The following is a 23,261-nucleotide window of genomic DNA, read 5'->3' as shown; positions in this document are numbered from 1 at the left end:
GACCGATCTTCCTCACACACACACACAAAAAAAAAACCACACAAAAAAAACAAAACTACAAAAAACAAAGATTCGGTTTCATCCGCATATAGACTTACATGACTTCTAAAAAATGAATAGTGTTATGTTCCCAGGAATTCTGGGCGCTTGCCTGTTCAAAGGACTCACGTTGTCGAGAAGCCTGAGCGCCACACGTCAAGCTACGACACTATCCCATAAGGAGGCAAGGTGCTGTCATTTTCAGAAGCTAATGAGAAACGCTGAAGTGGTTTGCAAGTGTGTCGCTCAGCACGATTCGCAACTCCTACTATTGATGGGCCCTTGGCCATGTCGTCAGGCAGCACCTCAGGAGGCGAGCCCCGCGAGCCCGGGAGCGTGCGAGCAAACACAGCTGCCTTTCCCCAGAGCATCAACCTCACTCAATGCTAAGTATCGTCAAGGTTAAACACGACTGTCTTACGAGGCGGAAGCCAACCTGCACTCACGTTGAGGATGCGACCTGAGACCACCCTCTCTCAGCCTCCTGGAAGCCTTTGGTGGAAAAGTCCGCGAAGCCGCTGGTGGAGGGCGACATTTGGAACTGGTTCGCTGCTCTGGGCTTTCTGTTTTGTTTGGATAAAACTCAGAGTCCCCCACTACGCCTGCTGCACAGGAGTGACATACCGTTTCCCACTGAAAGCTTTCCAAGTGAAGAATTAATTCACAACATTGACAGAAATGGGCCGCAGAGAACCGCTGCTGGGCGGGAATCTCCTGACCCGCGGGATGGACCTCACTCCTGGAGCCAGAAGACATGGCTGGGCGTCTCACTTTCCGCAGCCGTGTTTCTGAGCTGCTGCTTGTGGGAGGAACGTATAAACTGGGCAGTGGACATGCCTGCTGTCCTGAATTTGAATAAATTTACCTTTTAAAATACAAAAGTATTGGAAACAATAGAAACAAATGGACTCTTACGACTTCTCACCAATCATCGTATCCTGGTTTCGGGGGCTTTGTCTAGAGGTGGGCAAGGGGACCATTACATCATGTAACTCCACTTAGACTCTCATTCTGGTTGTCAGTCCTCAATACAAATGAAAACCATGTGTGTGAATAAGTTAAATGTTGTTTTCATGATTTATCTGAACATCCTGAAATATTTTGGTATGGGGAACTGAGTTTCATTTAATTTTCCTCCAAAAAAGGAATTAATGAGTTAAATTTTCTTTCACAGAGAATTTTTAATTTTTAAAAGATTGGCTTAGGGCCATTAAAGAAGCATTTGAAATACCTTTACTCTATAAACCACATGGCTTTAAAGACAACTGATGAGGAAAATGGGGATTTCAAACAGACCGTCTCCACAATGAGGGTGGGTTACACCTTTATACTGCAAACGGATCTTCCTAAAATATGATGTGTAAATATTTCCAACTGCTAATAAAAACATAAAAAAGAGGGGGCCACCTCAGTGGTATAGTGATTAAATTCGCTGCTCTGCTTCTTTAGCTCAGGGTTCCCAGGTTAAGATCCTGGGCGCAGACCTAAGCACCGCCTGTCAAGCCATGCTGGGGCGGCGTCCCATATAAAGTAGAGGAAGATGGGCACAGATGTTAGCCCAGGGCCAGTCTTCCTCACCAAAAAATTTAAAAAAATAAATAAAAAAATAAACATACAAAAGAATTTACCTTCAAATTACGAAAGATAAAACTTTACTGTTTATTTTTATTCAGAAACACATTTTGAAAGCGATCTTTCATTCCTTACAGATTCTCCACTTCTTTCCATGTGAATAGTGCATTAGGAGCACGGACTCTTTCTCCTGTGCCAGCTTTTACATCTGTGTTCTCTTACATGTCCTAAGACTCCGGGAAACTTTCCATAGTCTGTGTAAGACACTCCTTTCTTCAGAAGTGGGTCTTTCTAAAGAGAAAGCACAAAGGCCCAGGAGCCCGGGGTGGCGCTGGGATGGGAGAAGGAACCTCACAGCACGAGAAGAGAAAGATCCTGCGTATTCATCAGGAAAGACCAACCGATATAACCACGGGGCTTCCTGGAGGAGCTCCGGGGAAGACCAGCCCAGACTCTGATTTCATCATAAAGAAGGTCAAAGCAGGTAAAATCCAGATGTTCATTTTTCTTTCTAACTGGTTTGAAAGTTTTCAGAAACTGAGTAAGACAGTAAGTTCGAGAGAATGATGGTTTATTCCACGTTCAAAATGGTCTATGATTCGTCACTTCTAATTTTACATATGAAGGTTTAACTGAAATAGTAATTAGGGAACGCGGTAATTCTGCGCTTCAGGAGGAGCTGTGGACAGCGCTGACAGAGAGCTGTCCTGGACGTTACCTGCAGAAGCACGAGCAGCGGCCCTCGCGGGGGGACGGCAGGGAGGCCCCTGGGAACGGGCTGAGTTGGCCGAGCTGCGAGGGGCCACCCACTCACCTCACTGTCAAGGGGGAGGCGGGGTGGGCGGGGGTGGAGGCAGAGACGCTGACTCGCTGACAAAGGGTGCAAGTTGCACAGGAGGCTTTAAAATGAGTTATAAATATGAAGAGGGGACTGTCGACACGTTAGCCGCTGTTTCGAGAGCCTAGCAGTCTTCTTACACCAGACGCAAAGAGAGAAACGGGAAGCCCTAGACGAGGAGGGCGGCCCCTGAGGGCTGGGGGGCATTAAAGAATACCGTCCAGGTTTATTCAAATGTTCACAATAAACACACAGACAGAGGGACTGAATAAAAGGAGAAACAAGGCTTCCAAGTGTGGCAGGAAATGCTACAGCTAGAATGCTCTCTCTGCTCTCCCCCAGAACAGAGAGCAAAGGAAACAGGCAGGTCCGAGTGGCTGGTTAATCCAGGCTGAACCGCTGGTTCATCAGCTGCTGGTTAATCCAGGACGGCACTCAGAACCCCAGTGCTCTGCCTTGTTCCCTAATTCATAAATAGTCTCCAGCCTGGTTTAATTTGCTGAATTCCTTTACGATGTGGTCAACAGTATTTAGAAAAGTGACACTGGTTTTTTAAAAATAGAAACTTTGGACACTTTATTTGGTTACATCATCCTTGGAAGGTGACGTATTGCTTCAGCGGGAACAAGGAAAGGCTAATTTCACACGAGGTCTCACACTCTTCTGTTAAGGACATCCTCCTTCGAATATTCTGGACAAGGCAGGAAGCATCTGCATCTTGATGTGACTTGTGCTTGCTGGTCACCTAGACCAGAGGAAGCCCCTCCCCAGTGGCTGCTGCAAACTCTCCTTTACAACCGAGAAGTCTGACCTCCTGCTCTGAAAACGGTGTGCTCACTACAGACGGTTTCACCACCAATTGTTTGACTGCGTTAGGTTGATGTGGTTTATGTCACAGAGCTGGAGCTTAACAGTTTTCAGAGCTGAATGCCAAATAAAAGGAGACCCAGCTCACTGGATACTGTCATATATTCCACAGGTGAAGCAGGCTGAGACCTGAGGAAGCACACAGACTTTATCAAGTTTTGTTAACTTACAAAGAAGGTGGGAGTTACAGTATAATAATTTTTTTTCCAAAATTTTGTTCTTTCTGGCTTGGGAAGTCTTCATCTCTAGAACCTACTGGAATTTTATACTCTAGTGAGATCACAAAAGGATAATTTTATGTATTATTGCCATACGTACACAACAAAACGCATTTGGGCAACCTCATGAACACAATTCTAGAATGGAGGTCTTATATACGTGTGAGCTGAGGGCACCTGCAGGATTCATGAACAGAAGGGTCCAGAGGATGAGCAGAGCCCAAGGCCTCCAACTCAATTTGCTCACGTATAGTGTGCAAACACACACTTATGGAAACATCTAAACGTAAAACAGAATAAAATAACGATGCTTACTACCATGGCACGCTGGCCTAGGGGTAAGAGGATTTGAAAAGGGACAAGGGAAGAAGTGCCTCTTGGCTTCCTTACTTTCTCTAAATCACAAAATGCACGAAAGTCAGACCACTTTCGGGCTAACGTTCCCAAGGAATGTACTCAAGAACCACTGTCAGAGGTGGAACAAACGGGATCTCATTCTGAGTGCAACTGAATCCCGCTCGAGACCACCCACCTCTCTGCAGGCCACCAGGCCAGGGTGGCAACAGAACCTGGAAGGAGATTATGAGATGCAGATACAGCGCAAAACGCCCCTCGGACGTCAGGAACCAGCAGATACCACAAATACAGTACGCAGACCCGGAGAACACAGGCCAACTGCAGGCTTTCCGCTCCATTCTGGGCTGGGTGCACGCTGCGCTTTCACACAGCTCTGGAAAACAGACCTGATTTTTTTTTTCTTTTTTTGGTGAGGAAGATTGGCCCTGAGCTAACATCCGTGCCCATCTTCCTCTACTTTATATGGGATGCCGCCACAGCACGGCTTGATAAGCTGTGCATAGGTCCATGCCCAGGATACAAACCAGTGAACCCCTGGCCGCCGGAGCAGGCAAACTTAACCACTATGCCACCGGGCCAGGCCCTAGAGAAACCTAATTCTTTGCACAGGAATAAATAAAGAGGAGAGAGGCCGAGGGAGTGTATGAGGTGACGCAGGCCCGAGCATCTGATCGCACAGTCTCCGGGTGTGCAGACAGCCCAGGTGGACCGTGATCGATGGAAAGCCACATGAACGGAACAAAACAAGGGAGTCATTACCCAGAGGGTGTAAAAGTCATGAAAACTGTCATAAAAAATGAAGGAAATGCCACCCCAGCGTGGCTTTTTAAAAGCAACGTGGAGCTGAGGGCCAGCAGGGCTGACGGGGTGGGGGGCTGGGTGGAGCAGACCCTACAAGGGTCCTGGCCCCGTGGCACTTTTGTGGCCAGTGTGTCAGAATTCCGGAACCTTGTGACCTCAGGGAAGGAAGTGGTATGGCAGCCAGCCCCAGGGCTGGTGAGGCCAGAGGGCAGCGGGTCAGGACTCTGGGGGCTGGGAAGGCCGCTGTATTGCAGCATCCACATCACCTTCCCCCCTGGACGGACTCTGGACGGACCTTTGAGCACATGGCCACTCAATGGCAGAATGAGTGCGTGTTTTGGCAATTTATGAATTTAACTTGGTTTCATCCCGACGACTACAGCAGATCCCAACCGCAAACATTTGTTCCACCAGCCTGTGCACAAAAGAAACATGACACCAAGTCCCCGGCACAGCGTAGGTGTGCTGTCAGAGGGGGAGGCTGACAGCCACTGTGCTCTCCTAAATATAACCCGGTGTGTTACATAAGCCTGCATCTTCCTCACCAAACAAAACTACCCTGCAACATTTAAAACAGGATTTGTGCAGAGCTAGCTCCATAGGTTGAATCTCCTCAGTGTACACGCATGCGCACGCACACTCGGTAACCAGGAGGGGTGATGTGTTATTCAGCTTGATTGTGGCGAACCTTCACAATGCATACATACACCCAAACGTCACATTGTACACCTTAAATATACACCATTTTACATGTCAAAGACATCCCGATACAGTGTTAAAAAAAGAAACAAAATAGCTCTCACTCACCCAATGAGCCCCCAACATGTTCACTCCCTGGGGGGTAGAGGCCCGGGCTGGTCAGCCTTTCTAGAACTTTCTAGCCTTTATAGAACGTGACCCTAAATTAGTCTGTTTCTCAATGCATCATAAATGGTAACCTTTCCTCTCGCACCTTCTGCTTAAGCTACAGACTCTTCAACACTGTTATCAACCAACAACCAAAACAAAAAACCTCCCATCAGTCCCACCCATCAGTCGCTACCACTGAAAGATGGTTACACAAATAACTAAGTAAATAGATACACACACACCTGGTCCTTGGTCTGAATGTAAGTTTCCTGCATTTGTAAATAATTTTGATAAATTTACTTCACTGCCTACACAGACAGGAGACCCAGCTGGCTTCTAAGAGGACTTCTCCACGCTTACTGACTCGCGTAACTTAAATACTGTCAGACACATAAAGTCAATCAGGAGTCAACTTGATTGGGATTCTCGGATCTTGCTCAGCCTTTGACCATGAAATTGTTCAGAGTGAAGTCTAATTCAGTCTCTCCGCTTCCCCGGTTTGCGTGAGGCTCCTCTCTCCTCTTCCTCTCCCACCGACACGCACACACACAGGTGTGCACACACATACTCTTGCGCACACACAGCTCCCAGACCAAGTCTGTGGCCGTGCACCGCGGTGTTTCGCCACACCCTCAGGGGTCCGGTGCCAGCCCCACTACAGCTCCCCCCAGCTCCCCACCTGCGTGCCCTCCCCTTCCTCCCCGCCCCTCCCACCTTGTGCTGCAGCTTCCCTCACCTACTTGGCTCCCCCCGAGGTCTCTCCTCTGACATCCTTCTCCTTCTGCATTCCTAAGAGCAACTCTCTGTGCCTGACACTTTCTCCCTGTACACCTCCCCCTCCCTGTCCCCTGTCCCTCCTCACTCACCAGTGGGGACAAACTCCCAAACTGCGCCCCCTTTCCTGACTCCTCGTCCACGTGCCAGACCTCCTTCCCAATTTCCCTCTGGGCTTCTCAGCTCAGCGGCACCAAATGAAACGCACCATTCTCCCCTAAAACTAGGCTTTCGTGACCCCATGTTGGTGGATGACTTGCCTATCTTCCCAATAACTCAGGCCCCGAATCCCAGTATCTTCCGGCCCTTCCTCTCCCTAATCAATCAGTCAACACCTCAGGGTGACTCACGAGCGAGTCTCTCCCAGGCATTCTCACTGTTACGTGCCAGGGCAGGTCCTCTGACTACAGGAGTGCCCACAAGCGCCTCCTTCCTTCCTCTCTCTCCACACGCTGTCGCCAGGATGCCCTTCCCAAAACTCAACTTGGAACATACTGTGCCCTGTTCAAATCCTGACTCCCCATCAGCATCACGGCATTCACAGCCACACACAACCCAGTCACCTTGCCTTTCTGATCTCTTCTTCCATTCTGCCCCTCATGCTCATACATGCCAGCTATACACTTACACATACACTGTCTGCATGCTTATACACACTAGCTACATACTCATACATGCCAGCCACATGCTTACACATATACTTACTACATGCTCACACATACCAGTTACATGCTCATACATACCAGCTATATGCTTACACACCAACTACATGCTTACATATTCCAGCTACCTGCTTATACATACCAACTGCATGTTCATACACACTACCTACATGTTCACACATATATACACACTAGCCATATGCTCACACACACCAGATACATGGGTATATACCAGCTACATGCTTACACAGATTAGCTGCATGTTATACATGCTAGCTTCATGTTTATACACACAAGATACAATCATATATGCTGGCTACATGCTTATACACGCCAGCCACATGCATCCACACGCTAGCAACATGCATATACACACTAGCTACCTGCTGTCCCCACACCCCCACCCCTGCCCTCTGCTGAGGATATCCTCCCTCTGAGCCTGGTGGAACCCCAGCCGGGACACTGCCTCTGGCTCCCCTGAGGGCCCTCCTCACCCCAGGGAATCTCCTCCTTTGCTCTGTTCTTTACCTTCAGGTCCCTGCCCACCCGCCACGTGCAGCCCTGTTAGGTTTGACAGAGAAAAACCACCTATGATCAAGGGCTTCTGACCCACAGACGTGGCCCTCTAATTCGGTTCCGAGCTAGTACACACAGTCACTTCACAAACAGTCCTGGCCCTGGAGGGCACACGGGAACCGTGACACAGGCCAAGCGGGCACCCCACGCCCCAGCACCCCGCCTCCAGGACCCCCGTCCAGACCCCGTTACCTGGTAACATGTGGTGGACGGGGGTGGCAATGTTGATGTCTTGGAGATGTTTGAGGGTCTCCGTGTGGAAGAGGCGTAGCGTGGACCCGGAAGTGAAGGCGATCCAAATGCCCACGCCAGCAACAGCCATGTGCGAGACCACCATGCCCTCTTCTTGGTGGGCCTCGAGCTGGTTCTGGGGAAACCAAGGAGAGGAGATGGAGGGGCATCGGGGTGTGCTCACAGCTATGCTGCTGTGTCACAGGCACTGAAACCGGCCCCGTGAACTGCACGTTACATTCTGCGTGTGCAATTGTCCTACCCATGACGGGTCCACTTAGAGCCCCCAGCTACTCACCGTGCACCCTCAGTGACCCCCAGCAAGGGGACCAGCACTCCAGGACCACAAATGCCTCGTACAGGTGGGAAACAGGTTTCCAGTCAAACTGCTCCCATTCTTTTTATTTCCCCCGAGCAGATGAGAGTGCTTTCCAGAACTTCACTGTACCCTCCAGTTACCAGAGCACCCTCGTGGGCTGGGAAAGCTGCCACTTCAAACACCAGCCCTTGGAAGCCTGCTGGAGGGCCGAACCCCACCGAGGAGGGTCACTAAAGGGCAGTGTCCCAACATGAGCACGGGCCCCCCTTGGTGGGTGGGAAAACGGGAGGAAAATGGGAGCGAGCAGAGGGAACACCAGGAAATGCAGAGCCATAGTTGCTGGAGAGGCCAACCAATGCCCCGCCGGCCCCAGGTGCGGACCCACCAGTCCCCTCCCTACACCGCTGAGCAGGAGGGAGGGCCCCACCCTGCCTGTGGCGAGACCTGCGAAGGCCGGCCTGACCTGCTGCTCTGAGTGCTCTCGGGCTCCCCCGTAGTCTCTGAGTTTGCACCCACTCCCGGCCTGGTCCCTGGATGACCACTGCTGCTTCTCCACGTGAGCAGGCCCTTCCCAAGCTTCCGAGCTGAGCTCTGCCTCTGTCTCCATCCTGACAACCCTGCTCTTCAGGGACCCACGAGAGAGAATTTCTGCAACTCAGCCCCCGCATGCGTGCTGGTGCCGGGCAGCTGGCTCACCGCCTATTAGGGACTGGAGGAGGGCAGGGTGGGGGTGAAGCACAGACACACGAAGAACCTGCATCCTCCAAGTCCTCCAAGTCTATGGCAGATCACAACCCCGCACAACTCTCTAAATCGAAATTACATAACTTAACCCCCACAGGAAAACACACGGCTTACATCTCTGTCCTCAGGGCTGTTCTGCACTGTCTGAACACAGGGGAGAGGCTGTTACGACCCACTATGCTCTGATGAGGGTGCTTGCCCATCCTTGTACGCCCACCCTGCACAGAAAGGCTTGGCTGAGTTAAATCCTTCACATTCCACCCACACACTGCCCACTCTTGAGGAGTTAAACTGGTGGTGCATGCATCTCGATTTTAGCCAGATGGGCAATTCCACGTCTGACCGGAGATTCCACCGTCGACGGCCCCACTATCGTCTCAATTGAAGACTGCACCGGGACAGGCTGGCATCGTGGGCCTGTACATGGGTCTGCAGAGCCCAGGAGAGGAACAGCATGGGGGCTGGCCTGAAGCCGGAGCGCCCTGGGCCAGCATCGGGATTCTGGAGGCAGCTGACTCTGGGGACTGCCTGTGCGGCTGAGACCTGACACCCTGTGCCTGGAGCCGACTCCACATCTGTCTCTGTGCCCTGGAGCCAAGTGTTCCCTCCTGAGTGCCTGCATCCTCGAGGGAGGGAATGCGGGGCCTCTGGCTGAGCAGCGGACTCCAGAGTAAAGATCAGGACCCTGCTCTCTGGGGCTGGCTCTGCCCCCTCCTCCGGCCAGGAAGGGGAGCTGCTGCTTCTTCAAGGACCGCCCCGTTCTGACACACCCGCACTACACTCACTCTTGCAAATACATCTTATCACACATGTGATTCCTGCCTCTAAAGTCACTCCAATCACCACAAGTTTAATTCAAATATTTGTCACTAGAAATGAGGCACTGTCCGCAGTTATGAAGATTCCAAGTCATGGGCTCGGTTCTGACACACAGAAGTACTTCCGTTCCCCACCAGAACAAGGGTCATAAGGCACCAGGAGCAGAAGCAGGTTTACGAGTGGTTTAACAGGATGTCCACACTCTGGACACCAGGCCCGCAGCGCAGGATGGAGTTCGCGCCTGGGAGCTGGGCATTTGGGTTCAGGTTCCAGATCATCCTGGCTCTGGCCTACTTTTGATCCCCCCCGTCCTTCCTCTTCCTCAGGCCCCCAGTGGCCTCGGTCCCTGACTCTGCTCCTGCTTCACAGAGAGGCCCGCAGGCACCCACCCCTCAACGCGCCCTCTTCCACCAGCACTTTCCCACATCCGGGGCAGGCCCACCTCCTCCTCCCGTCTCGGGGAACTCCCTCCCCAACACGAACGGGCCCTGCTCCTCCAGGCCTCCTGCTCGGGGCCCTTTCTCCACTGACTTCTCTCATTCACCCAAACACGTGCCAGTCTCGCACCTTAAATTAAAAAGAAGAAAAATGAGGGAAAAGGAAAGAAAGAAAAGCCTCCTAATTGCTTCTAGCTGTGTCCCCGCTCTCTCCTTCCCGTCACCGTCAGGTGTCTTCTAACAGTTGTCCCTGGGCGCTGTCCTCACCCCTATTTATCACAGTCTCTTCAATCTCAGGCTAGACCTATCCCACAGCCTCACCCGCTAAGGTCCCAGAGATCTCCAAAACTGTCAAATCCAACAGACATTCCCTTTTTCAAAAAATTGAGATATAATCCACATGCCATGAAATTCACCATTTCAACATGTATAACTCAGTGGATTTTAGTATGTTCACAAAGCTGTGCAAGCATTGCCACCGTCTAATTCCAGAACATTTCAACACCAATTAACAGTCACTCCTCATTCTCCCCTCCTCTCATCCCCTAGAAAAGTTCACTAATCTACTTTCTGTCTACAGATTTGCCTATTCTGGGCATTTCATATAAAAGGGTTCATACGATACGTGGCCATTTGTGCCTGACTTCTTTCACTAAGCATAAAGTTTGCGTGGTTCATCCATGTTGTAGCATGCATGAATCAATACCTCATTCCTTTTCATGACAGAAAAATATTCCATTGCATATATGGACCATATCATGTTTATCCATGCATCAGTTGATGGACACTTGGGTTATTTCCACCTTTGGCTATTATAAAATAATGCTGCCTTGAACATTCATATACAAGTTTTTGTGTAAACACATATATTCAGTCCTCTTGAGTATACACCTATGGTTGGAAATGCTGGGTTGTATGGTGGTTCCAAGTTTTACTTTTTGAGGAACAAACTGTTTCCCGACAGTCAGTCACATTTCACATTCCCACCAGCAATATATGAGGCTCCCGATTTCTCCACATCCTCTCCACTGCCTGTTAATGTCTGTTTTTTAAATTACTGTCATCCTACTGGGTGTGAAGTGGTATCTCACTCTAGCTCTGATTTGCATTTCCCTGATGACTCATGCTGTTGAAAATCTTTTCACGTGTGTACTGGCCAATTGTGCATATTCTTTGCAGAAATGTCGATTCAGGTCCTTTTTTAATTGGGTTATTTTTCTTTTTACTGTTGAGTTGTAAAAGTTCGTTATGTATTCTTAACAGATGAGTGATTTGTAAATATTTTCTCCCATTCTGTGGGTTGCCTTTCCCCTTCCTGACAGTGTCCTTTGGGGCACAGAAGGTTTCAATTTCAATGAATCCAATTTACCTGGTTTTTTTCTGTTGGTTGCTTGTACTTTTAGGTGTCACATCTAAGAAACCATTGCCTGGTCCACGGTGACAAAGATTTACCTGTGTTTTCTTCTAAGACGTTTATAGTTTTAGCTCTTACATGTAGGTCTTGGATGCACTCTGAGTTAATGTTTGTATATGGTGTGAGGTAAGGGTCTGATTCCATTCCTTTGCGTGTGGAGATCCAGCTGTCCCAGCACCATTAGTTGAAAAGACAAGAATCTTCTCCATTCAACTGTTTTGGTGCCCTGTTGGAAATCAGCCACGTGGTTTATGTCTGGTCTTTCAGTTCTGTCTCACACTGGTCTGTGTGTCTACCCCTGTGCCTGCACCACCCTGGCGTGGTTTCTGCAGCTGTGCAGTAAAATGTGAAATGGGGAAGTGTGAATCCTCCAACGTTCTTCTTTTTCAAGACTGTTTTGGCTGTTGTGAGTCTCTTGCATTTCCATATGAAGTTCAGTACTTGCCTGTCAGATTTTGTTAAAGAAAAAGGCAGTTGGGACTTTGATAGAGGTTGTGTTGAACCTGCAGATCAATTTGGGGACTATTTCCATCTTAACAATACTATGTCTTCCAATCCACACACATGGGCTGTCTTTCCATTTATTTAGGTCTTCTTTAATTTCTTTCAATGATGTTTTGTAGTTTTCAGTGTACAACTATTGCACCTCTTTTGTTAAATTTAACTATTTTATTCTCTTTGATGTCATTGTGAATGAAGGTGTTGTCTTATCTCATGTTCAGATTGTTGGCTCCTAGTGTACAGAAATTAAATGGATTTTTGTGTATTGATCTTGTATCCTGTGACTTTGCTGAACTTATTAGTCCTAATAATTTTTGTTTAGATTCCTCAGGATTTTCTGCCTATGAGATCACGTCATATGTAAACAGAGGTAATTTTACTTCTTCCTCTCGATCTGGATTCCCCTCCCCCCTCCTTTTTTCTTGCCTAATTGCTCTGGGTACAACATTCTTTTAATACGCTGTTGAATTTGGTTTGCTAGGATTTTGTTGAGGATTTTTGTTATCAGTATTCATAAGGATATTGGTCTGTATCTGCCTTTTCTTGCAGTATCCTTGTCTGGCTTTGGTATCAGGCTAATGCTGACGTTACAGAAAGAGTTAGGAAGTGGTCTATTTCAATTCTTTGGAAGAGTTTGAGAAGGATTGGTGCTTATTCTCTTTAAATGTTTGGTAGAACAGCAAAGCCATCTGATCCTGGGCTTTTCTTTGTTGGGAAATTTTTGATTATTGATTCAAACTTCTTACTGGTCTGTTCATATTTTCTATTTCTTCCTGATTCAGTCTTGCTAAGTTGTATGTTTCTGGGAATTTACCCATTTCTTCTAGGTTGCCCAATTTGTTGGCTTATCATTGTTCATAGTTGTCTGTAATGATCCTATTTCTGCGGTACCAATTATAACATCTGCTGTTTCATTTCTGGTCACATTTATTTGAGCCTCTTTTCTCTCTTAGTTGAGCTAAAGCTTTATCAGATTAGCTATTTCTTCATGACTCAGTCTTGGTGGTTTGTGCCTTTTCTACAAATTGACTATTTCATGTTTCATCTCAGTTACCTAATTTGTTGGCACACAACCGTTCACAGTACTCCCTTATAATCTTATGATGTCTCCTTCAGTCCTGATATCAGTACCTGGTATCTTCTCTTTTCTCTTGGTCAGTCTCTGGATATCTCTGAACCTTCCCCATTGGTCTTAGACACTGGACTCTAAGACACTCCTCCATTGGTTCTTGTAACGCTGCACCCTCCTGGCCTCTAACCTCCTCCAGCTACCCCTACTCAGATGCTCCTCAGGGCTCAGCTCTCTCCCCTTACCTTTAAATGCCACCGTGTCAGGCCTCATCCCCCAGCACAAGCCTGTCCACCCCCACGGCTTACACAACCACCTGCAGCGCAGCTTTACAGTCAACCGCCCGATGAGTACCTCCTCCTGGACCTCTCACGTACACCCCAACTAGCGCGCCAGGTGAGCACCGCTCACGGCCGCCCCACACGGCCAGCCTGCTCTTCCCCGTGACCCCATCTTGTGACAGTCAACAGTCCCACACATAAGCAGGCGCATAGGCGGCAGACCGAGGCTTCAGGTGTCTTCACCCTTCTCCACGGGGAAGGAGGGAGGGAGAGGAGGAGCACAAGCCTTAGAACCAGACCAATGGCCTCCACCTCTGGCTACGCACTGACATCGTGTGGGATGTTCAACAGTGCCGACGCCCAGCCCCATTCCCCCGAGATGCTCTCTCACATGACGCGGGTGGACCTCAGGGTGGCACCCTCAGGTCCTCGGGGATTCCACCGTGCGCTCCAGCTTGAGAACTCCTGAACCGGTGACTCTGGGCTTGCACCTGGGAGGCACCACCTCGTGCCTCCTGAACGACTTGAAGGCAGTGGGTCTCGAACTTCAGGGGGCTCATTAAAGCACAGTTTGCAGCAGCGCAAAAAATGTGTGCGCTGTGACTTTTACTTAGATGGTGAAACAGCAGCGGCCTCCCACGTGGCATCTGTGACTCAGACTGAAGAAGTGAGCATCACAGGCCCGGGAGCCGAGACACTTCCACGTGAGGAGTCCTCGAGCACAGGCAGGCATCAGGGAGCACGGGCAGAGGCCGTGCCCCCAAGACCCCACGCCGGGGAGCAGGGACCCCATGGGGCCAGGAGGACCACAGCTTCGAGAGGTGGCTTGGACCGCACCACAGCACCGTCATCATGGGGACAGACAACGCTTTCCCCATCTGTCTGGCTTCTTGGGGAAAAAGGTTTCCCTTTTGATCTACTGGAAAGCAGTACAGATTTCCCTCAGGGAATCCCACTGCCAAGACTAGGGTGGGAGGAATGGGGAGGGGCACTTCCATCCCACCGCCTTGTTCATGGTAAGGATTCAGCGGCAGAAGAGGGGCTGGTTGGAAGGAATGGGGCAAGCCACCCGTCACCCATACTTCTGCAGATCACCCTCCAGTATCCACACCCTGAACCGGGAAAGCTAACGACCCCATTTTAAGCACAAGACCCATGACAGCTGGTCCCTTGTCTGTTCACAGCAAAGTGGTGACCACTCCTTGGAAAGCTGTCTTGGGCAGAGGAAGGTGACTTCCACAGAGGTTAAAAAGAAAGAAAACAGCCCCGTGTGTCCGGGAAATTCAGTGTTACTTGAGAATAAAGGGCAAAGCTACTTTCTCTCTTTCAGGACGGGGACTATTTCGCAATTACTACTAAAACTTCCTCCGGAAGGATGCTAAACACACAGTTTGCTGATCCTCAATCCCAGCTTCTAATTCAGTGAGTCTGAGGTGGGGCCCGGCATTAGCAGTTCTGGAATGTTCCCAGGAGATGCTGCTGCTGCTGGTCCTCGGTCACCCCTTTACTGCTTTAAGGCGACTTAATTTATTCATCTCTTCCTGTTAATTCAGCTTCCTTTATCTACTGGCTCAGTCACGTCACACACCTCCTCCACGGGGCTTCCAAAACGCCATGAGAACGTTTCCACTGCCGATGTCGGTGCTTTGTTCCCTAACTCTCTGCTTACGTGCCTTCCGCATATCAGAATAACTGGTTGTTTTTCTTTACGTAACTACCTTACTCTGCAGGTCCCCGTGTCCTGCCAAGTCTCCCTCTTAAATCCTTCCAGTCTTCTCTCTTCTCCACTTGGGGAGTCTTCATTTTCCTGATGGAGTTCTGGGACAACCTTCTCAATTCATCTTCTGGTCACCAATCTCACTCCTCTTTAAACTCGTGGCAAAATAATCTTCTGGGAACACAAATTTCATAACATCTGTTCCGTATTTAAAATCCGTCAACAGCTCACCATTGCGCACAGCACGGTGGTGTTCAGAAGAAAATCACACACAAATGTGCGCCAAGAAAGAGAGCCAAACGCGGCTGCCTGCAGCGGTCACGGGACCCGTCTAGCACTGCCCACGGGCCTTTGAGCTGGGAGGTGGCCCGGAGGGGCCTCCTCTGAGCACTTAAAGGAACAGAGTCTAAAACTCAGGGAACTGAGGAGACGGACCCCAGCTCCTCCGTATTAGGTAAGAGATCCGTTGACTACACCTGTGCCAACCTCACCTCCTGCCTCGCGCTCAGACTCACCCGCTATTTCAGGCCCAGGGAAGTATTTGCAGCTCCTCCAGGAACCTGCTTTCTCACATCCTGACACACATCACTCCCTCTCTCTGAGATGTTCTGCTTTTTTTCCTTCTAGTGAATTCCTACTCTTCTTGGACAGGGTGGCTTCATGGGTATGCAACACGTGTGGCTGCCCAGGGCTGGCACTCAGAGGGCCCCACACGTGGTTTGATGCTCTGCTGCTGCCGTCTTGAAATTCGTAATAATTGTTGAACATGGGGCCTGGCAGATCACGTAGCCAGTCCTGACCCCACACAAACCCCAATGGCCCTGGTAGGCTGGTGTCCCCCTCACCTATTCCCACACCCCAGCTCGTCTGTGAGCTTTTTCTCATCTTTGGTTTTTTTTGCACAGCATCTGGGACTTAGAAAATGCATGAGGTTCCTGCTGGATGAGAGATGACATGAATAATAATTTAACTCTGTGATGTTGGGCGTGTCTCCTACTTTCTCAGAGCCTTGGTTTTCTGTCTGGAAATTGGAACCTTGGGCAACAGGATCTCTCAGTCTCCTGCCACCGTGAGAATCGTGTGACTGAGGTCTCTGGAAGAAAGCAGGCCATAGACCAGTGTGCCAGTCTCTAAGAACCCTGTCTGCTGCTAGGGCCTGTTTCCCTGCCCTCTGCGTTTGTCCTTCTAAAGAATGACAAGAACTTAACTCTTATCAGAAAAAATGCATTGACTCAGAAAATTACTCTGCCACTATGTCACCTTTAATATCTATGTCATCCTTTCTACTTTTCCCTTCAATGTGGGGGGACGGGGGGTGGTTAGAAAAAAAATCTTTTTCTTCTCTTTCTTTCCTTTCTTCTTTCTGCAGTCAGGAGCACTGCATATTGCAGGAAACCCAGAGTAAGGAACGACAGGTTTCAATTTCAAGCAGCTCTAGTAATTAAGCTGAAACTGCCTGTGAAATCCGTGGTTCTCGGGAACAAACCTGCGAAGTTAACACCTGCCAGGAACCAGGATCATCAGCCTGTTCCTAAATGTCGAATTGCCCAGAACTGCATCAGTGCTTCCAACTCTCTAAATTTTGTTTTAAGAAAGGCATTAAATAAACCCAAGGTAGAAAGCCATATGTAGCTGGGAAAGAATAAAGAAGACCCCTCCCACCCAAAGCTCCAGGTGACGACAGCTTCCACCATGCGGCAACTTAGCATTTCGACGTGTTTTCCCGTCAGCCCTTAGCGATCTGCTGGGAAGCAGAGAGTTTGACTCCTGCCCTTTGGGCACCAGAACCCAAGGGGTCAGCATCTCCGGGTGACGCACCCAGCGCTGCCCAATTATGAGACAGAGCTGGGACACAGCCCCGCCACCCCACCTGTGATGGCACCAACTACGGCACTGAAGTTACTCAAGACATTTGAGCCTCTGAGCTTTATCTTCCCAAAGAACCTTGCACCTTGCATCCTGCTCAGCCCAAGCCTGAAGTGGTCCTAGACACAAGGAACATTCCGGAACTTTCATTTTAGCAGATCCCCACCCCCACAGGTGGAGACTCATCGTGATTCCAGATCTTGAGAGCTGCGCCAACATCTCAGCTGTGGTCTCCCTGCACAAGAGGAACTACATGATGGATTTCATTTTTTCATAAGAGAGCAGATTTTTGCTTCTCTCTCTATAAATGCACTTACTCATTTTGGTACTAAAAATGCACAGAAAAAGGACTTTTATTTGGACCCAAATATATTACTTCTGAGTCTTCAAGATTTACAGCATATAAATTCTTTGGAATACAAGGAAATAATATTTTGATTATAATAAGGTCATACTTTAATGTTATGTTAGCTAGAAGTGCCCTGGTGGTAGCTACAGAAACTATCATTCCAGCTTTTTGGTAGAAAGTTATGGCAAAATTAATGCACTGTTTTTGGAGAAATGTTTTTTAAATAGGTTATTATATTCTTCTTCTCTATATAAAGAAACCCAAATATAGAATAACCAAATGTTATTTATAGCTCTTGTATATTATATTTATTCTAATAATAATAGAAGCGCTCTTTGTTAGGTACTTTTCTATCTCATTTTACCCACAAAACAGCCTGAGAAAGAAGGTTTATCCCCAACTGACAGATCAGATAACTGGGGTCAGTGGGTTACCCAACATCAGCCTACAGTATACAGTTGAGTTAGGATTTGATCTCTGACTCTTAATACATAACCACTAAGATGACAGGGATAGTATGCAAGGGCAGAAAAAATCCAGACACCTTTACAGCACCTATGAAAGTGTGTGCGCACAGCGGCCTTGGTGATGGTTGGCTTCAGGCTTGCCTGAAGGTTTCTTACTCTAAGGTACATGAAATAAAAAGTATCAGATGGATAGAAGTAGACACAGAAAGTTACTATACAAACACTGGACAAAAATAACTTACAATGTTTCTACCCTGCCTCTTATTCCTGACATCAAAGTCCTGTTTCCTCTCCTCCTACCACCTGTCCAGCGTGGCCAGAACCACTGTTCAGCTGTCAGCTTTAGGAGGCAGGGTCTCACAGGACACTGGGGAGGTGACATCAAAAACAAAACACAGGTACAGAAGAGCTCTTTGTGGTCCAACAGAAAGAGCATGACCTGCGGTCGGTCCGGGACCCAGTTGCTAGTTGCACCTGTGCCCCCAGCTGTGGGACCTTGTGGCTCCTCACGAGGCCCTGCTCCCTGGCGCCGCCCTCAGGGTCTTCCCCGGTCTCAGACCACGTCCACCCACGTCTGGAACTCCCTGCTCCCCTGACCACGGTCAGCACCCGCCCTATGATGTAAAGGGGCTCTCAGCGTGGGAGGCTGACGGTCCACTTTCTGAGACTACAGGACACACCACCAGAACTGTCCTGAAATAGGCTCCCTGAGTGTCTTAAAACGCGTCTCATGAAATGCCAGCCAGTTTCAAGTCCCCACCCTATTGAACTGACAATCCCTGCTAAGGAGGGTCTAAACAAGTACTCTTACAAGTCCACAATGACTCATGTTTCTCACTCAATCTGTGGACACTCAGAGCCGTCGTCCGACGTGCCTGGAGCCCTCGCAGACGTGACGCTGGTGCCCCACCTGAACACATTTCTCTCTCTATTACCTTTCCTGTGAGGGTCCAAGGAATTGTTATTCGTGAGGCGGTTCATTTCATTGGCTCAAAAAATACGTGTGTTGTGGGAGTTTCCTTAGGGAAGAGCACAGGTAGGAGACGATGAACAGACTGGAAATACTGGGGTAGGTGCAACTGTTTGATGATGAAAGGGACATATGACAGGGCTGAAAAATTTGAAAGATACCATGAAAAGTAAAATTCTTTCTCCCTCCCATCCCTGCTTCCCTACTGGAAAGTGACAGCTTTTATATATCTTTTTAGAAATTTCTGTACCATTGCAAGCACACAAGCATGCACACACACACACACACACACGTTGTACAGTTATCAATAAGGGCTTACGCGTACAGTGCTTACTGAGAGCTGCAGGCTCCCCTCTGTACACGTACGTTCACATAATGTGCCTTTCTCCACTTAACACATACCTCCCTTCGCTGCCACACTCATTCTCTTTCCTTGTTGCAGAGTCCCCGTTGTGTAACCACTTCCTCCCATTGATGCTTATTTGCATATTCCCACTTATTTGTAAGACCGAACAACACTGCAGTGCATATCCTGATGTGTGCTTGTGCAAGCTCATCTGTAGACTGAATGTCCAGCGGTGGCTTTGCCAGGAAACGGTGACAAGCTCTTGGAATGCTGATCGGTACACAGGACTCCCTTCTAGAGATGCTGTGCTAAGGCATCCTTCCAGGCCAAGTCCTGGAGCCCTGTACCCACACTCGCCAACGCTGGAGAGCACTGAACGTGCCACTCTGAAATGGGCCCTTGTTTTAATAAGCAACTTTTAGTTGTTAGTGAGACTAAGGTGTGTCACACATATATATACGTATACACACACATGCATGTATGTATATACTTATTTGTGTACATAAGCACATATTTGTGAGTATACTACAGATGTATATACAAATATACACATATCTGCACCTGTGTATATTTGTGAGCATATTGCCTACTTGTATTTCTTTTCCTGTGAGCTGCCTGTTCATGTCCTTTGAACATTTTCTATTAGCTTGGTTTCTTTTTCCTAAAGTTTAGTAAGAATTCTCTTTATATTAAGAACATTAACTCTTGGTTGTAGATGCAGCAAATGCTTTCCCAATTTTTCATTTACAAAAATTTCGATACACACACACACACATATATTAGACGTGATAAAAGGTTCTAAAACTTTACCCAATTTGTCATTTTCTTTATTATGGAAACTTCTAGGTATGGGACATGCTTGGAAAGTCTCCCCTGCTGCAAAGTAATGAAAATACAGTGCTGCTTTTTATCCCCGTAAGTTTACGGTTCTGTTTACACTTCAACATTACCCCCATCTGAACATTTAGGAGGATGAAGAGCTGGGACCTCAGATACAGCCTGTTTGTTTTCCAGACGGCTGGCCAGCTACCTCACCATCCTTACTCAATAATCCATTTATTGTGCAGGCAAACAGTGAACAATTACTCCATGGATAAGTGGCTAGAGAATGGTTAGTTGCATTTTCTAGTTAATCCCATCTTTCTGAGCCAAATCTAGGAGGAATTTTCTTTCAGTGCAGGGCCTCAGGCAAGGGGCTGCCCGAGTTTTCTACGTGCGAGAGGCTCTCTGACCTCCAGCATTGGATGTTAATTAGGACTAGTTCTGAAACGCACCTTTCCCACGCTGTGGAGTCACTAAAACGACTTACCTCTATAGCATGAGTCTCAACACTGATTATAAAAACTTGACCTCCAGACGCCGCCCATAATGTGTCTTCCATCATTAGTAGACTTCTCACTGGCAGGACGCCTAATTTTATCACTTTTTGAGGTTCAGAATTCCAGGATCCATCTTAAAAGAAAATATATAATTGCATTCAAATTCAGTTATCTGTGCACAGAGACTGGGGAAAAGGATCACAGATCATCTTAAATAACAGAACCACCACCAAAATACCATTTGTAACTTTGATGCTTGACTCTGGGTGTGTCTACAGTTCCAAGAATCAGCACCATTACCATAAAGCAATCTAACACAGCAACTAGGCTCAGCAAGTGCAGTAAGCAGGCCTCTGTTCTGATCCCAGCCCAGATACCCCAAATTATGTGTTCTGGACAAATTATGCACCCCAAGTCTCAGTTTTCTTGTCTGTAAAATGGGGACAGTATTGCCACTGGCGTCAAAGGCTGTTGTGAGAATTTAAAACGTGATAATGTAATTATAAACCTCAGCACAGTACCTGGCAGATAGGTGTTCAATACATACTATTATTTACAATAATATATAAAACGATTCAGTCATCATTAAAAGGAACTGCATCCAAAATAATTTATATAATGGAATAATAAATAATTAATATATAATTTTATATATTAATAACATATATAATATTTATATTTAATCTTATAACTAATAAATAAGTGCAAATGTTCAAATTTGCCCATTACCTGCTCTTAGTTTAAAACACCCCTTGATATATACTGTATTATGAGGAGACACCATATCTTCAATGAATTAAAAAAAAAAACAACCAAAATTGAGGTAAAAGGCATCCTGTTTTGATGAACTTGCTCCATTCCTGAAGCACAGGGAGTGATAAAACATTTTGGTTTGAAGATATTTTCAAAGATCTACTGATAAGGCTTGTCACACTTTATAAGACAACATGGATAGCAATAAAAAATTATTTAAAGAAAGATTTAACACAGCTTAAAAGTGACCGATGCAATTGTCCTGTGAATAATTAAAATACATTCTTCAATTTTCACACTAACCATTAATGAAGCCATCATGCCTTAAAAACCTAACTCAATGGCTAATCCATTAATGCCCTTAACGTCCTAATCAAATAAAAACGCTTTGCTCAAGGGCGAGAACCAGGTCTTGGTTCCAAATTGAGTTCTCGCCTCTTTGTATGTGAAGCACTGACCTTTTAACACAAAACCTGTTCAAGAACAACTGTCTCGAGCTGAGCTGAGCCAACACTAAGAGGCACCAGGCGGGTTCTGAATTTTGTGGCACACTTTTAAGTTATAATTCAACTTTAATGGAAACGCCTTTATGTCGCAATTAGGGAAAAAGATGGTGCAGGACGATAACTCGCCCCAGTGGACGTTAACCTGCCTTTATTTGTAAAACCTGCACTGAAGCCAGGGTATCATTGTGTATCACACGCACGCACACACATGCACACACCTGTGCACGCACACGCACGCACGGGTCCTCTCATCCGGGGCCCGCAACCCTTTGAAGCACCACAATCTCCACTTCGGGTGGGAAAACAGAGGTTCAGAGTGGACTCTGTGGACTCCTACGGGACTGCAAAGGCAGGGTTTCTGAATCCTAGCTCTGCCTCATCTACCTCCTGGGGTTCCCATCCTGGGACGGCCGTCCGCTGTCACCCTGATGCTGACGACTCCTCTGAAGCAAAACTCGAAGACCACAGACAGGATAATGTGCTCCACACATCCTACTTCCCTTAAGGATTACCTTCCAACAGCTGAACTTTGTGTTCCGAGCATCTAGGTTATTCTTTCTACAGACACTGTGCCCTTGTGTGCTCCCACAAAATCGGGAAGGTGTGAAGAGTGCAACACCGGTCACCAGGACGTGGGTGTGAATTTGAGCCGCAGACTGCCTGTCTCAGGATAACTTCTTTCTGGGGATTTCACTCCAGGCCCAAGTTCTCAAACACATGCTAATTACATTTAGAGCCAACACTTAAAAATCCGGAAACTTCCCAAAGAATTCCAGACTTCCAACTCCCTAAAAGGTCAAAGACTTGCAACAGTGTGTGCCTGAGAAGCAGCCTTTCTCCCTCTGGAAGGGCCAAGGTCTGCAGCCAGCCACCGCCTCCCCCCTCCAAGAACAAAACGACAGCGAATAGACATTTGTCCAAAGAAGACATCCAGACGGCCGACAGGCACAGGAAAAGAGGCTCAGCATCACTAACCACCAGCGAAACGCCAATCTAAACCACAGTGAGCTAGCACCTCACACCTGCTAGAATGGCTGTCAGCAAAAAGACAAGAAATGACAAGCGCTGGCGACGATGTGGAGGAGAGGGAATCCTTGTGCACTGTTGGTGGGAGTGTAAATTGGTGCAGCCACTACAGAAAACAGTGTGGAGGTTCCTCAAAAAATTAAAAATAGAAACTACCATATGATCCAGAAATTTCACTCCTGGGTATTTATCAAAAGGAAACAAAAACACTAACTTGAAAAGATATCTACACCTCTACGTTCATTGCAGCATTATTTACAATAGCCAACACATGGAAACAACCTAAGTGTCCACCAATGGATGATGCATGAAGAAAATGTGGTGTGTGTGTGTGTACATACATATATATATATATATGTACGTATGTATACACAAACAATGGAATATTATTCAGCCAAGAGAAAGAAGGAAATCTTGCCATTTACATGGATGGACCTTGAAAACATTATGCTAAGTGAAATAAGACAGAGAAAGACAAATACTGTATGATCTCACTTATATGTGGAATCTAAAAAAGCCGAACTCATAGAAAGAGAGATTAGAATGGTGGTTGTCAAGGGCTGGGGAGGGGGAA

The 23,261-nt window shown here is 47.6% G+C and overlaps 1 protein-coding gene across 11 annotated transcripts in view; it reads right to left on the bottom strand.

Annotated features, from left to right (window-relative positions):
- The window catches only part of ARHGEF10 (Rho guanine nucleotide exchange factor 10), a 115,426-nt gene that overhangs the window by 5,715 nt on the left and 86,450 nt on the right, over window positions 1-23,261 (bottom strand). For 9 of the 11 annotated variants that reach the window (XM_058524885.1, XM_058524884.1, XM_058524890.1 and 6 more), the window contains 2 exons: window positions 20,393-20,535; window positions 7,746-7,920 (listed from right to left, as the gene is read on the bottom strand). In XM_058524885.1, the coding sequence (XP_058380868.1) occupies window positions 7,746-7,920; window positions 20,393-20,535 (318 nt within the window). Of the gene's footprint in view, window positions 1-1,680; window positions 1,903-1,935; window positions 3,446-7,745; window positions 7,921-20,392; window positions 20,536-23,261 lie in introns of those variants that run through there. The other 2 variants (XM_058524892.1, XM_058524893.1) reach the window with 2 other exon arrangements.

Source organism: Diceros bicornis, chromosome 29 (assembly GCF_020826845.1).
Source record: "Diceros bicornis minor isolate mBicDic1 chromosome 29, mDicBic1.mat.cur, whole genome shotgun sequence".
Classification (NCBI taxonomy): Eukaryota; Metazoa; Chordata; class Mammalia; order Perissodactyla; family Rhinocerotidae; genus Diceros; species Diceros bicornis.
This window is presented reverse-complemented; position numbering and strand designations above follow the sequence as displayed.